The sequence below is a fragment of the Nerophis ophidion genome, linkage group LG29, assembly GCF_033978795.1.
Source record: "Nerophis ophidion isolate RoL-2023_Sa linkage group LG29, RoL_Noph_v1.0, whole genome shotgun sequence".
NCBI lineage: Eukaryota > Metazoa > Chordata > Actinopteri > Syngnathiformes > Syngnathidae > Nerophis > Nerophis ophidion.
The window spans coordinates 22,709,031-22,726,571 of record NC_084639.1 but is presented as its reverse complement, the minus strand read 5'-3'; the positions used below and the strand labels follow the sequence as shown (position 1 = coordinate 22,726,571).

Here is a 17,541-nt window from a genome sequence, read left to right as displayed (position 1 = left end):
TCTTTAAGCCTGATTGATATATTTTGTTTCGCTTTTAAATCTGGCGGAAACACCTTTTAAATTGCTGAACAAAACCGACATCATCAGGTGCAGGATGCGGTCACACCTATCGACATTTGTGTGAGTCACACTCTCACTTCAACATGACACGATGAAAAGACACACGGCGAGAAAGCGAGAGCAAGCCTTTCTTCCTTTGTTCCCCGTGAAATTCAACACCTCGGCTTACAATTCAATCAACAATTGGACTTGATAATGAAGTCAGGTCGAAAATAGCAACAATGGCCAGAAATGAATGGAACACTAATTAATTTGATGGAAGCAGCATATGATCAAATCCTATTCAATGGTGCCAGTTTTGTTTTGTAGAAACTGCTGTTCTAAATTTTAAAAAATTGCCAAAGGTTTGGCAATACAGGAGATCTTTGAATCAAATATGTTAGCCCATTTATAGTCTAGAGCTGAAAACAGTTGAGGAAAAAACAATAAATTGTTCTTGGATAAGGTAGATTTTCAGAAAAAAACTAAGAGGTCCTGTACCTACTCAATGATTATTCTTAGTTTTATGGATTTTGTCTTTTTAACTAATCATATCTGACAAACAGAACTTTTAAAATTCAAATAGATGATTGGGTTTCGGCCTATGCTCCCTTGTCCTGTGGTGTCCCTCAGGGTTCAATCCTAGGACCAATCTTGTTTTCAGTGTACATCCTGCCCATTCAACACATTTAAAAATATATAATAAATCATATCATTTTTATGCGGACAATACGCATTTAAAGTGGCACATGTTTAAAATCACATTTAAATTGTCTTGAGGACATAAAAGCATGGTTGGCAGTAAACTTTCTAAACTTAAATGAGAACAAGAAGAAAGAGGTTTTATTTGACTCAAATGTAAAACAGAGTGCTCCCCCCAGCGACCTGGACTCAGTGATGCTTTATTTAAAAGCCACAGTCACAAATCGTGGTCTTAAGTTCGACAATGATTTTAAATTAGAACATCAGATAAACTCCGTTGTACGATATAGTTTTAATCATCTAAGACTCATTGCATTTGGACTACTGCAACTCCCTCTACGTTGGAAAGAACCAGGCCTCAATCGCTTGATTGCAGTTAGTCCAAAATGCTGCTGCTCACCTTTTAACTGGCACTAAAAACATTTTAGCATCCCTTCACTGGCTCAAAGTTCAGTTTAGAATTAATTGAAACATATTGTTTTGTTTTTAAATCTCTTAACATATTAGTGCCACGATAGACAGTTAAAATCCAGAGGTGATCGTGCATTTTCTGTTGTGGCTCCAAAACTTTGGAACAACACCCCTCTTGCTATTCGGACGGCTTCCTCTTTAATGACTTTTAAATCACATCTTAAAACATATTTTTACTCTTTGGCTTTTGAACCACCATGAGAGTTGTGTGATTTTAGTCAGTTTTTTTTCTCGGATGTATTTTATGAAACTTATTTTCCGGACCATAGGGCGCGCCTGCTGATGAATGGTCCATTTTTTAGCTTTTTTCATATATGAAGCGCACCACATTATCGGGCGCATTAAACGAGTCATATTATTAATTTTTTGAAAACACTTCCTTGTGGTCTACATAACTTGTAATGGTGGTTCTTTGGTCAAAATGGTGCATGGATGATGCAACATTCAAGCCGCTTTCTGACGGTCGCTTCAGGATGCGTTATTTACGTGGCTTACCTTCGACAACGCAGGGTTTCCCACAGCATTTTGTTGTTAAGGCGGCTGCCTTAACAACAAAGAGCGACCGCCTAAACTAAAGTCTTTAAAAAAATAAAAAATGTTTGTTTTTTTTTGTCCTGTCGAGCTTCTCGGGCAAATAGTAGTAGTAGATAGTACTTTATTGAATCATATAGTTGATATAGATGCCAATATCGGCTGTTCAGATTTACTTTACAAAAGAGAAGTGTAGGATACTTCTCTTGTTGCCTTTTTTGTATTTGAGTTTATTAAATTTATTTATATTATCATTTGGGGCTGATCTAAAGTCTTAACAAGCTGCTATGCTTCTTACTGCCTCTGCCTCTGTCAGTATGTTTCTCCAGCACCCAGCATTGTCCCACCCACACAACCATCTGATTGGTTACACGCAGAGCGGTAAAAGCCAATCAGCAGTGCGTATTCAGTGCGGTAACAGCCAATCAGCAGTGAGTATTCAGGCACAGGCAGGCAGAGGAGAGACGGTGCGGGTTAGCAGAAAGATGTTTAGCAGGTGAGCATAATGCAGTGGACTCTCCCCAAATGATAATAAGCACCTCCTAGTCAACTACTAGTAACATCACGATGAGCCCGTTGACATTACCATACCATACCATACCAACTATTTATAAAGCCCTTTAAAAACAACCACAGTTGAAGAACAAAGGGTTGTGCACCACAAAGAATACAGGCAAAGGACATACTAAAAAAATAACATTAAAACAGAAGTAAAATACACATTGAAAAAAACAATACAATACAGTAAAAACAATTTGTTAGATAAAAAACAATTAAAAAAGTTAAAAGTTAATATCAGTTTAAAGTCTCATGCTGGGTTAAAATCTAGTGAATAAGAATGGGTTTTAAGAAGGGTCTAAAAATAGCCAAAGAAGGGGCCTGTCTCACATGGAGAGGGAGATCGGACATTATGTTAAATGAAAAGTTTCTGTCTGTGATAGTTGATATAATAATGTAAGTGCATCATGAAGCCTACATGAACTCCATGGTGTTCAGGGATGAATAGTCTCTCCTATTGCTATTGTACTATTTTTTCAGCTATAGTTACATTAATCATTAGTAATGTAGCAGCCTAGTTTCCCTGGTATCACATGTTGATAAAAATATAACATTTACATAATAAAACCCAACTACAGGCTTCCCAAATGCTGTAATAAGATAAGCATGATGAGTTGAGCATATGTCAGCATGTGGCCCCACTTTTAACTCTTTTTTTTTTTTTTTCAAACGCTTATTTGCAGTAAATCAGCAAAATCATTAATTTGACTTTGTCATTATTTTGTCTTAGTAAGTCAATATTTACTAAGTGAAAATAATGACATAATTAGTATCACAGGTAACAAGGACTGTTCCTTTAGGTAAAAAATATCGAGATATATAATCGCCACCCAGCCCGTTCCCCGTCCTACCGCCTGTCCCAGGCGACTTTTCCCCCTCATCTTTGTCGTAGCGCAGTAGCCTGCAAGGAAGGGTTTGTTTTAATGATATTCAGACTTTCCTTCAATCAATGACAGAGCAGCATCTCCTCATCGGGAAACAACAGCAGCACCGGAAGTGTATCGGTATGTTATGGTGCTTTCATGGCGAGTTTACTGACAGATACAAGTAAGAACTTTGCACTGATTTATATTAGAAATGACAACAGCGGAGGATGAATGTCCCATAAAAAGAAGATAGAGAAAAAGAAGAAGCGTATCCACTTCTGTGTCGGCACAAACTACAGAGGCGGTTATGCGAAATTTTTCAGGATTTATGTAGATCCCAAATACAGATCAGCAGAAAAGTTGCTCTTGCAAAATATTGCGAAACAAAACGCCAGATAATATGTCTTATCTTATAAACACCCCATAATAATACTCCTATGTTGAAGCACAGTACAACCCATCAAGCGGGGCGGCTTCATAGCTTACCAAAATCGTACAAAAACATTTAGATAGATTTTTGAGCGCTGTGTGTAATGTTCTACATTTTCAATGGAAAATATAAAATGTTGGTGTTGTTTACTTGGGTCATAATGCAGTCTACAAGTATATCTTACGTGTAACTGCTATCACATTGCAGTCTACACGTATCTCTTATGTTTGAGTGCTATCTACTGGTCACACTGATCATTTCACCATGTACCAAATAAAATAGCTTCGAGGTCGGTAAGCAAAACCAGAATTATTCCGTACATTAGAAGCACCAGATTGTGAAGTTTTGAGGGAAAAAATGGATTTTAAGTGTGCCTTACAGTCCAGAAAATATGGTATTTATTATTAAAAGTTTTATATTACTGACTCACCTAGTGTGTATGTCTCAACTTCTGTACAGCACTTTGTGAAACTTAAATAGTTTTTTTAAATGTGATATATAAATAAAGTGGTTTGGATTGGATTGAATAATCAAGTGAACAGCCCGGGTTTTTAAAAGTCCAATGCTTTAGGCTTTTGACTGATATCAACGACCGATAAAAACACTTCACTATTTATGAGTTCTGCTTTATGATGAAATAATCGTGTTTTTAAATCACAGGCGGTGTAATGTGAAGAACCTCCGTCTGGTTTAGCTTTCAAGCCGCTGTGACCGCGAATGCTTTGCCGCCGCCGCCGCCACCACCAATTGCATGAAGTTGTGGTCTATTGATTGTCAATTGTGTGCAGAAAGCAAAATCAATTGGAAGTGGAAGTGGCGTTCAAGCGAAAGGCAACCACTTTTTCGTTGTTACACTGGGTTTAGAACACATGCTTACACACAGGAAACATGCTAATATACAGAGGACAAATGTGTGAGACAAAAATGGTAAATATCAGGGTTTTATACTGCCGATTCCGATCACACATGAGTGAGATCAACACTTCCTTGTGGTTTAAATAACATTTAATGGTTGTTCTTTGGTCAAAATGTAGCATAGATTACCTTTTATGGACCATCTTCAAGCCCTTTCTGACCGTCTCTTCAGGATGCGCCCGTTTGTGAGAGGTTTTATTTACGTGCTTCCACTTCGAAAGCATCTTTTCCCCACCATCGTTGTTGTAGTTTTTAGAGCCTACATAGCGAGTCTACTGACTGTTTAAGTTCAAACTACATGCTACTTTGTATTAGAAATGGCAACAGCGGAGGATTCATGTGCATGTACGAGCCAGTCTGCCCCAAAACAAGAGATTGGCGAAAAAGAAGCTCATTGACTACAACGTCGGGCTACAATGGCGGACGAGCACAGAATACTTTAGGTAAATACATAAAGTACCATAAATGGATAATCTGCCGACATCACCCGAAAGCATGAAGGAAGATAAGATATTTTTATAAATATCTCTGTAATGCCTTCACGGTTTTATTTAACATTTTTGGGACTTATGCAGATCCCAAATACAAAACTGTAGGTACCAATAGGTAAAACAAAGTTGTTTTTGCATAATGTAACCTGTTGTCCAAAACAGATAACCATACACATGTTTAAGCTTTTATACGAACGACAGCTAATTGTGTGAATGCTCGGTTTATCAACTTCTTCTTTTTCTCCAGATTTTGGCACACTCTACCTTCCACATGTGTCACCCGATTCAAATCGTTCCAACTTAAAACCGTTGAGACTAATCCGGAATCACAGGAAATTCCCAGAATTCCAGGTTTTCCGGGACATTTTTCCCTTTCAAAATGAATTGGCCATTTTTCAAACTTCCACCATTTCCACATTTTTCAACCGATTCGATTTCTATCCAAGAAATTCAAACTACCCTTTTTCCAAGTTCCAAAAAAGTCCATGATTTTACGGAATTCCTGGTTTTCCAAAGCTCTATTCCCACCCTTTTTACTGGTGACTACTCTTCCCACATTTTTCAACCCACTGCAACCTTTCAACCGTCAAGGCATTCCTCTTAATCAAGTAAAAAAACGAAATTGTTTTTTTAACTGAAAAAATTCCCGGTTTTCTCGAAATTCCAGGAATTCCATAATACCATTTTTTCAATTCAACATGTTACTCCTTCAACATTTCTCGACTGATTTGAAAAATTCCAACACCAACCATTTCAACTCGTTTAGACCATTCAAGTTTTTTGACCACTTTCAAAAAAATTCCCTATTTTCCCTAATACCATTTTCTACTTCAACATTTCTTGCCCGATTTAAACAACTCCAACACCAGCCAATTCAGCTCATTCATGCTCCAGTTAATTTGCCCCAAAATCACGCTTTTCCCCCAGTTCCCAAATTTCCAGGAAGTTCCTATTGAAATGAATGGGCCTTTTTCCAATTTGCACAATTCCTGCATTCAAACCATTTCAACATCAACACATTCCACTCATCCTGGATATTCGAACAAAGACTTTCTCAAGTTCCAAACCAAATTCCGGTTTTCCTGGAAATTCAAACTCTTCAACATTCAAACTATTCTTACATTCATACTACATTCTGTCAGCATTTCACTTCAACTTCAGCATTGGAGCATTTACACGCAAGTCCTTCAGGAATTCCCTCATCTAGTTATATATTTAAATACTTTATCTGCATTATATATACCAGCGGTGTCCAAACTTTTTCCACTGAGGGCCACTCATGGAAAAATTAAAGCGTGCGGGGACCCTTTTAATATTTGGTCATTTTCAAACCAGAACAAGATGTATGGATTTTTTATTTTACCTTTAAGGGTCCCGGGGACCATTAAGGGTCTCAGTCATTAAAATGTTAAAAATAAGTCAAATTATTGATATTTTTTATTTAACGCTTACAATAAATCTCTATATCAACTTCAAGTTGATATAAAGTAATACAAAAAAGGTTTTATGGCTTTTCTGTCAAAAACTACTTTTTTTATAGTAAAACTGAAATATGCAGTATTTAGTAATTAAAGCCCTATAAGATCAATAATGCAGGACATCATTGATTTTATTAGGTTATATTTTTTGAGTAATAACCGTGAAAAGACCGATAAAATACCAATAAATATATTTGTGATCCAAAGGGTGCCCCACTCATAAAGTGATACATTTTTATTAGGTTTTTCTTTTTCTTTCAACACATAAGTTACAGGATCAAAATCTATCGATTTTACGTTTGAACTACTATTTAGTTTTTTTTATGCTCTTTTTTCAAAGAAAACTTTGATGTTTTTATATGGCAACCACACAATATATGAAATATTTACAACACAAAATATTTTAAAGTGAAATACTTGAAGTAATTGGAGCCTTGAAAATAATTAACTAAAACATGGATTTTTTTGTCTTTTTTTTGAGCAATTGCAAAAAAGGAAAAATAAAGAAAGACAAAATTAAAAAAACAGCCTGCATGGCAGCTTTGTGTCAACATTGCAAGTTTTTCTCGTCACCTCATCTCCCTTTTTTTAAGTGTTCTTTTTTTATTTTTGCGATAGCATTTCCAGAATGTGTAGCGGGCCGGTAAACAAGTAGTTGCGGGCTGCACATGGCCCCCGGGACGCATTTGGACACCCTGGATGTCATACAAATGATATTAGTAGTTTCTCGATACAGTAGTTTTCTAAAGTCCACTAGATGGTAATAATGTGTGCATTGAAGGTGAAATTGCACAAGAATGAGGTTCCGAGGACCAACACATGATTGTTTGCAGCATAATTGCGACAAGTATGAGTAGAGATGTAGTTTTGAGATCCAGCATGTAGTGAAAATAGAGGCAGCTCACTGGTAAGTGCTGCTATTTGAGCTATTTTTAGAACAGGCCAGCGGGCTACTCATCTGGTCCTTACGGGCTACCTGGTGCTCGCGGGCACCGCGTTGGTGACCCCTGCTCTATAGGGTTCATATGTTTATAAATCTGAGTGTGATGATGTCAGTGCGTCACCAGCCATGAACCTCACCGCACGTCACTGCCAGCATGCATGTTGCAGGTCTGCTATGCTAAGTAGCCCCGATTATCTCTGCTGATAGGCGGCTTAGCGGGATGGAGCCATACGTGACCGATGTGATGCCGACACAAACACACATTTACAGGCAATTTAAACGTTGATATTGTAATTCAGCTGACTATTATTGGAGGGAAATGGTCAGACCTGTTGCGTCCTCTCCGCCGGCTTCATCATCACCGCTTCCCGAAAGCTGTTATCCACATAGGACGCCATTGTTTGCAAGACGTCGCCAGGAAGTGGATTAGCAATAAATTCCTTCGAAAGAAGAACTTAGTTAAACTCCAAGGCGTCAACTTGTGGACGAAGGATGTCTTAAGAGGCTCCTAAGTCCAAAGTGTGCGTCTGTGCCAGGCGGTGTTCTGCACAGCCATTCTTGTGTCTGCACCACTTTGCTAGCGACCAGGAGACGTTCCGAGGAGCGAGGGAAGAAAAGTCCGCTAACCAGACGACAACATGGTGATGGTTTCTTCTTGAAGAGGTAGACGGACTCACGGACAAAACATGGTGCGGTTTTTACCGTCAACAGCCCCGGGAAGTGCAGCTATATACGCCGCCACTGCGCTCTGTTGTGTGCCACCATGGTGACTGGGAGCAGGCGTCGGGGCGGAAGCTGACAACATCCAGCACTTCCTGTGCATCTTTTCAAAATAAAACAATTTTGAGCATATTAAAGGCCTACTGAAATGAGGTTTTCTTATTTAAACGGGGATAGCAGGTCCATTCTATGTGTCATACCTAATCATTTCGCGATATTGCCATATTTTTGCTGAAAGGATTTAGTAGAGAACATTCATGATAAAGTTCGCAACTTTCGGTGCTAAGAGAAATGCCCTGCCTCTACCGGAAGTCGCAGACGATGACGTCACACGTTTGATGGCTCTGTCACGCCAAATTTCTTCTCCCAAACCCCCCCCCCCATTTACTTCCGGGGTCATGATTAATACAGACGTTTTGTTAACGCTATATTATAAAAATATAATGCTATATTATAAAAATACAGACGTTTTGTGAACGCTATATTATAAAAAAAATTAAAAACTATTTACAAACACAAGCTATGGGATGACATAAGAGGAAACGTGACCCCGGAAGTAAATGCGTCATCCAATACCTTGTGTTTGTAAATTGTTTTTGATTTTTTTTTATATAATAGCATTAACAAAACGTCTGTATTTTTATAATATGGCGTTATATTTTTATAATATAGCGTCAACAAAACGTCTGTATTAATCATGACCCCGGAAGTAAATGGGGGTGGGGGGAGGTTTTTTAGGGGGGAAGAAATTTGGCGTGACAGCTCCTGACATATTCACATTGTTTTTAATGGGAGCCTCCAAGAAAAAGTGCTATTCGGACCGAGAAAACGACAATTATTTGAACGAGGATGAAAGATTCCTGTTTGAGGATATTGATAGCGACAAAAAAAAGGATTTAAAAAAAAAACGCGATTGCATTGGGACGGATTCCGATGTTTTTAGACACATTTACTTGGTTAATTCTGGGAAATCCCTTATCTTTCTATTGTGTTGCTAGTGTTTTAGTGAGTTAAATAGTACCTGGTAGTCGGAAGGGTGTGTCCACGGGTGTCTTGACGCGCAGTGTCTCAGGGGAGTCGACGGCAGCTATCGACGGCACAAGCTCAGCTTTTCTCCGGTAAGAACTGACTTTTTAACCACAATTTTCTCACCGAAACCTGCTGGTTGACATGTGGTCGGGATCCATGTTCTCTTGACCGCGCTCTGATCCATAGGAAAGTTTCACCTCCAGGAATTTTAAACAAGGAATCACAGTGTGTTTGTGTGGCTAAAGGCTAAAGCTTCCCAACTCCATCTTTCTACTGTGACTTCTCCAGTATTAATTGAAGAAATTGCAAAAGATTCAGCAACACAGATCTCCAAAATACTGTGTAATTATGCCGTTAAAGCAGACGACTTTTAGCTGTGTGTGTGTGCAGCGCTCATATTTCCATAAAACCCGTGACGCCTTGCGTACACGTCATCATTACACAACGTTTTGAAGACGAAACTCCCGGGAAATTTGAAATTGTATTATAGTAAACTAAAAAGGCCGTATTGGCATGTGTTGCAATGTTAATATTTCATCATTGGTTTTATAAACTATCAGACTGCGTGGTCGGTAGTAGTGCGGTTGCGCATTTTGCAGATTGCTCACATTGGTATTGTGCCTACAACATCAAGACACCCGTGGACACACCCCTCCGACTATCAGGTACTATTTAACTCACTAAAACACTAGCAACACAATCAAAAGATAAGGGATTTCCCAGTGTTATCCTAGTAAATGTGTCTACAAACATCTGAATCGCTCACAATGCAATCGCCTTTTTTTTTTTCAACATTTATATATTTTTTTTATTTTTTTTCCTATTCCTTCGCTATCAATATCCTCGGACACAAATATTTCATCCTCGCTCAAATTAATGGGGAAATTGTTGTTTTCTCGGTCCGAATAGCTCTTGCTGCCGGAGGCTCCCATTATAAACAATGTGAGGATGTGAGGAGGCCTCACACCGGTGATGTCATCGTCTACTACTTCCGGTAAAGGCAAGGCTTTTTTATTAGCGACCAAAAGTTGCAAACTTTATCGTAGATGTTCTCTACTAAATCCTTCCAGCAAAAATATGGCAATATCGCGAAATGATCAAGTATGACACATACAATGGACCTGCTATCCCCGTTCAAATAAGAAAATCTAATTTCAGTAGACCTTTAATAACAATAACAACAACTTAAATAAATACATTGTAAACCAGTTAAAAATATTGAAAACGTTTGAAATGTGTTTCAAACTGGGATGCCTCGTGTCATTTCCTGTTTGAATGTCCTTTTTTTCCCCCAATGTTATAGTCGCTTTCTTTTTTTTTCTTTTTTTTTTTTTTATAAATGTTTATTCATAAATATCAACAATTGAAAACAGTAAGTCAAACACCAATATAAAATGTTTGATTGCTCTTGTAATTCGCAGCTTCACACCAATGTCATCACACTCATGGGCGTGTCCAAAAGAGGAGGACAGTTCAGGGCCGCTGGAAAACGTAGAAAAAGATACTTTAGCACCATCTAGCGTTATTAAAACAACATGTTTTTTTTTTTGCCTGATAAAAATTATAGACCCCCTTTTCTTTTTTTGAATTATTTTTTTTTAAATCAAAGCCATTTTCAAAATCCATAACAATATAGAGATTTCTCTTCAAGTTGGGTCCAGGATACCCGGAAGGGTCTTAAGTAATTAAAATGTAAAAAAAAGAGTTACATGTTATTATTTTAGTGAAGGGAAAATAAACCCTTAAATCTCTGGATCAACTTCAAAATCATTTTGTTTTGCTGTATGCTCTTTTTTTGTGGCAAGAACACAAAATATGCTATATTTTTCCCCCCAAAATTCAAAGGGCAATACTTGATGTGAAGTTATTGCAGGCTTAGGTCAATATAAATATATTTTTTAATTGATTATATTTTAATGATTATATTTTGAGCAATGAGTTTATAAATAGTTTAGTTTAGTCTTTATGTAAAGGGACAATGCACAGAAACATTAAGTTCAAAGACAGATATGTTCTGTACAAGATTATAGTTAAATAGCTAATTTCCATCTGCAGTCCCTAGCTACCTAAATTAAAGGGATACAAAAATCATTACAATCATACCATATTACATAATTAAATTTAAAAAAGTCATAAAATGCCCTTTCATGGACACATACTTAATATACAAAACAACCACATCTCATTTACATTATCAATCAAAGACAATACATGCTCTTGTTCACATCTGTCATCATTTGTAAAACAACAAAAACAACCATGATTTTAACACACACACCTCACAATTTACAACAAAAATGCTGTCATGGATAAATATAATACATATTAATTTGATCTGGTGAACCCCACTTTCTGCCCGAGTGCAGTTGGAATAGGCTCCAGCTCCCCCTGCCACCCCAAGAGGGACAAGCAGTAGAAAATAGATGGAGGGAAATACATATATATAATGTAATAGAAAAATAAGTCGGGGCTTCTCTGCTGCCCCTGTGACCGGACTTCGGATAAGTGGAAGAAGATGGATGGATAAATAAGAAAATATTTCTTAACAATATTGAATGACAGTTTAAAAAGGCGACTTGTCCTGGGTGTACCCCACTTTCTGCCCGAGTGCAGCTGGGATAAGCTCCAGCACCCCCCAAATGGGACAAGCGGTAGAAAATGGATGGATGGATGGATGGATGGACAGCTTAAAACAGGTGTCCCCAAACTACGGCCCGCCAGCGTCCGTAATCCGTCCCGTGGGAAATCCCAAAGTTTTTTGGTTTTGTAATTATTATTTTTGTTTATCTATTCTTCTTAGCCCATTCATTAATCCATCTTCTACAGCTTGTTATATATATATATATATATATATATATATATATATATATATATATATATATATATATATATATATATATATATATATATATATATATATATATATGTATATATATATATATGTATGTATATATATATATATGTATATATATATAAATATATATATATAAATATATATCTATATATATCCATCCATCCATCCATTTCCTACCGCTTATTCCCTTTTGGGGTCGCGGGGGGCACTGGCGCCTATCTCAGCTACAATCGGATGGAAGGCGGGGTACACCCTGGACAAGTCGCCAACACAGATAGACAGACAACATTCACACTCACATTCAAACACTAGGGCCAATTTAGTGTTGCCAATCAACCTATCCCCAGGTGCATGTATTTGGAAGTGGGAGGAAGCCGGAGTACCCGGAGGGAACCCACGCATTCACGGGGAGAACATGCAAACTCCACACAGAAAGATCCCGAGCCTGGATTTGAACCCAGGACTGCAGGACCTTCGTATTGTGAGGCAGACGCACTAACCCCTCTGCCACCGTGAAGCCTATATATATATATATATATATATATATATATATATATATATATATATATATATATATATATATATATATATATATATATATATATATATATATATATATATATATATATATATATATATATATATATATATATATATATATATATATATATATGCAGCGTCAGGAGAAATGTTAATCGTTTCCCGGTGTGTGAGCCACGCACCTGAATTAGATTGCGTTGGCGTCGCTCCCGGCATTCTCCGCCTCCTTGCCGCCATCTTGGGCAGGGCTGCGCCTCCCCACAGTATTATCCTGTAACTACTTGGTAACGGATCGATACCTAAATTTGTGGTATCATCCAAAACTAATGTAAAGTATCAAACAACAGAATAATAAGTGATGATTACATTTGAACACTGCGATGAGGTGGCGACTTGTCCAGGGTGTACCACGCCTTCCACCCGATTGTAGCTGAGATAGGCGCCAGCGCCCTCCGTGACCCCAAAAGGGAATAAGCGGTAGAAAATGGATGAATGGATGGATACATTTGAACAGAAGTGTAGATAGAACTTGTTGAAACAGGAAATAAGCAGATATTAACAGTAATTAAATAAGTGCATTAATAATCAACTTTTACAGTTTGTCCCTCATAATGTTGACTAAATAAAAGAATGATAAATGACAATATGTTACTGCATTCGTCAGCAGACTAATAAGAAGCCTTTGTTTGCTTAAGGACAATATTGTTTTTCCCCTGCAATAATAAACATATGTTTAGTGTACCGTACGTTTTTTGTTAAAATAAAGTCAATAATGACATTTTTTGTGGTCCCCTTTATTTAGAAAAGTATCAAAAAGGTACCAAAATATTGGTATAGGTACAACCCTAACAGCCCTGTATCATAGTCACATGGTATTTTATTATTTTTAGTGAGACAACATGTGTTGGATGTACAGTCGTTTAAAAAATAAAAATAAAAAAGAGGGCCCAAGTACGCCACCAAGCCTGGTTGCCATGACAACAGACAACGCCCCTATGGACAGACCAGTACACGTAATCTCCCAGCAGGCTGCATTATTCATGCCAACTTGGACCTGAAACCAACAGAACAGAAATGACACACAAGAGTAAAGAAGCGACACCGACTGGACAAAGAATGATCTTTACAGGTAATACAGAGTGCTAAGGCTTGATAAATGACAGCAAATCAATTTAGATGATTTTGATACCATATTTTCTTAAATGCTAATTTGTTTACTCACAATTAGAGAGCATGCCAGGTGTTTATTGGAGGTAAAATGCTAATTTGAATGAATATATTTTTAAAAAAACAACCCCCAATAAATACATTAAAAACTATTCATAATAGTATATTTCTTGTTATTGTCTCACTGAGCTGCAGCAATTGTTTATTTGAGGCAAGGTGAAAATTGGAATGGAGCATTTTGTAATGATCTCAAATAAATACACACTAGACACAAAATATGTTTTGCAACGTATGATGATAGTGTGCATTTTGTAGTTTTTTTTTTCAACAAAACAAATCATACTTTATATTTACTACACTGCAGCAGCAGCCAGGTGTTTATTCGAGGCAAGGTATTTATTGGATTGGAATTTTTCTTAATGATCTCAAATAAATACATTATTAACAAATGATGATATATTTGACATATTTTTTGTTTTTCTTTTGTTTTGCTTTGTTAAGTCACAAATAAAGAGTGATACTTCATATTTACTGAACTGCAGCAGGTACAAGGTGTTTATTCAAGGCAAGGTGCAAATTGGAATTGAGCATTTTGTAATGATGTCAAATAAACTAAATATGAACAATATTTTGCAACAAATGATGATGGTATATATTTTGTAGTTTTTTTTAAACAATAAAAATAATTTTTATTGACTACACTGCAGCAAAGTCTTTATTTGAGGCAAGGTATTTATTGGATTGGGGTTTTTCATACTGATCGCAAATAAATACATGATAAACAAATAATGATAGTATATTTTTTTCATTTTTAAGTCACAAATAAAGAGTGATACTTCATATTTACTGAACTGCAGCAGATACGAGGTGTTTATTCGAGACAAAGTGTTCATTAGAATGGAGCATTTCATTAATATTTGAAATAAATTCCACAATAAACATATGTCTTACGCGACACATAATACTTGTATATACCTTTTAATTTCTTAACAATAAAAATATATTATATAAACACACAATGATAGTTTACCTTTTGTATTTTTCTTCCAAGAATAAAGAGTTGTCTTTAATATTTACTGAACTACTGCCAGGTGTTTATTAGAGGTCAGGTGTTCATCAGAATGGAGCCGTTCATAATGATCTCAAATAAGTACATGATGAACATAGACTGATAGTATATATTTGCTTTCTTTTTTTGCCACAAATAAACAATTAACTGCAGCAGGTACAAGGTGTTTGTTCGAGGCAAGGTGTTCATTGAAATGGAGCCTTTCATAAAGATTTGAAATAAATTCCACTATAAACACATGTCTTCCGTAACACATAATAATTGTGTACATCTTGTAGTTTCTTGACAATAAAAAAAAACATTCCATATAAACATAAGGATAATTTATTAGATGTTGTTTTTGCCACCAATAAAGAATTATATTTCATGTTCACTGAACTACTGCTAGGAGTTTGTAAGAAACCAGGTGTTTTTTTTAGATTGGAGCCGTTCATAATGATCTCAAATAAATACATGATAAAAACGTAATGACGGATTTTTTGTTTGTTTGCCACAAATAAAGAATTATACTATATTTACTAAACTGCAGCAGGTACAAGGTGTTTATTAAAAGCCAGGTGTTCATTGGAATGGAGCATTGCGTAATGATCTCAAATAAAAAAAACACTAAACACGGAAATTTTTTTGCAACACATGATAATTGTGTATATTTTGTAGTTTTTTTGACAATAAAAATCATACTTTATATTTACCACACTGCAGCAGCAACCAGGTGTTTATTTGAGGCAAGGTGTTTATTGGATTGGAGTTTTTTTAAATGAAAATCTCAAATAAATACATGATTAAAAAAATAATGATAATATATATGTTTTTGTTTTTCTTTTGTTTTTCTTTTTTAAGTCACAAATAAAGAGTGATACTTCATATTTACCAAACTGCAGCCGTTACAAGGTGTTTATTAAAAGCCAGGTTTTTATTGGAATGGAGCATTTCATAATAATGCCATATAAATACATGATAATAAACAAACATATAAATACCTTACCTCATGTAAACACCAGGCACTTACTGCAGTCAAGTAAATATGAAGTATCATTTTAAATAAACATACTTTATATATATATATATATATACATATATATACACATATATATATATGTATGTATGTATGTATATATATATATGTATATATATATGTATGTATGTATATATATATATGTATATATGTATATATATATATATATATATATATATATATATATACATATATATACACATATATATATATATATGTATGTATGTATGTATATATATATATATGTATATATATATGTATGTATGTATATATATATATGTATATATGTATATATATATATATATATATATATATAATATTAATAGTATGATAAAAATATTAAACTAATTACAGAATGCACATGTTTACTTTTTTAATTAAAAGCATTTTTGCTAAGAATAAATGAAACTTGATGTTAATAATGTTTGAGAGAGTACCAAAGTTAAGGTGTTCATTAGACAAAAGGCCTTCGAAGTAAATACAAAATGAATAATAACCACAAATAATATGTGATGGTAAATGTATTTCATCATTTCTAAATAAATATAACCAATTAATAATGATGCCTAACCTCAATATATTTATTACAATATATTATGTATTTTTTAATACATCATGTTGGATAATTGACATTATTGTATGTCATAATACAGCATCATTAGTATTGCTAAATAGGTGCAAATGAAAAAACACACTGTGTTATTTAGTATTGTGAGGTGTGGCCTTTATTTGTTCAAATGCATAATGTGCATGACAATTAATAGAGGCCCGTCATTAATTAGAGTTGACAAAATACTTCATCATCTCTTTCCCTTTATGTGACTCACACAAGGTCCGGATGGTGTCGGCAACTACAGGCCGAGGCTCCATCATTCCCCTCAGTACGTGGGTGTGGGCTCCCTGTCCCCCGAGGCTACGGGCGACCTCACCTACCTGACACGGGCCGCACCGCACGCCCCCCCACCTCTGCCCAAACATGCCTTGGTGGGCGAGGTGGGCTGGGGCTGGCAGTACAACCAGCTGGTGAACAGTGAGACCTTACATAGCGGCATGCAGATTAAGGTACTTTTTACACTAAGCCTTTTTTTGGAGATGATTCAATCACATTCTTATCATATGTGTGAATGCACATTTTTTCTTTTTTCTTCTTCTTCTACACATTTTGGCGCGCTTTACCTTCCACATTTTTCACCCGATTCAAATAGTTACAAATTGCGGGCTTTCCCGTGACAAATTCCAAAAATTCCAAAAAATCCAGGTTTTCCGGGACATTTTTGCCATTTAAAATGAGTTGGCCATTTTTCCAACTTTCACCATTTCCACATTTTTTCAACCGATTCAAACCATTCCACCTTCAACACAGTCCACTCATCCTGCACATTCAAACCGTTATTTTTCCAAGTTCAAAAAAATAACAGGAATTGTCAGAATTTGAGGTTTTCCAAACCCTATTATCACCCTTTTTTTTCCTGGCGACTATTCCTCCCACATTTTTCAATCCACTTTACCCGTTACACCATGGGTGTCAAACTCTGGCCCGCGGGCCAAATTTGGCCCGCCTTGTAATTTCATTTGGCCCTTGAGGCAGTATGAAATTAACATTAGAGCTGGCCCGCCGGTTTTATACAGCAGCGATGCCGCTGTAACACCGCATTCACTAGTAATACTCATACTTGCCGACCCTCCCGATTTTCCCGGACTCCCAAATTTCAGTGCTCCTCCC

At 36.2% G+C, this 17,541-nt stretch overlaps 2 protein-coding genes across 8 annotated transcripts in view; one reads left to right on the top strand and one right to left on the bottom strand.

The window, feature by feature from the left end:
- rapgef2b (Rap guanine nucleotide exchange factor 2b) overlaps nt 1–8,210 on the bottom strand; it is a 286,117-nt gene extending 277,907 nt beyond the window's left edge. For all 7 annotated transcript variants that reach the window (XR_009805002.1, XR_009805003.1, XR_009805006.1 and 4 more), the window contains exon 1: nt 7,754–8,210. Coding sequence is in view for 1 of the 7 variants with exons in the window: in XM_061891993.1 (XP_061747977.1) it covers nt 7,754–7,822 (69 nt within the window). In the remaining 6 variants the exon portion in view is untranslated. The remainder of the gene's footprint in view (nt 1–7,753) is intronic.
- Nucleotides 8,211–13,641: 5,431 nt separating this feature from the next.
- Nucleotides 13,642–17,541, top strand: part of LOC133546069 (protein SPMIP2) — a 62,713-nt gene continuing 58,813 nt past the window's right edge. Inside the window, exons 1-2 of the mRNA XM_061891900.1 lie at nt 13,642–13,696; nt 16,651–16,880. Of these exons, the coding sequence (XP_061747884.1) occupies nt 13,642–13,696; nt 16,651–16,880 (285 nt within the window). The remainder of the gene's footprint in view (nt 13,697–16,650; nt 16,881–17,541) is intronic.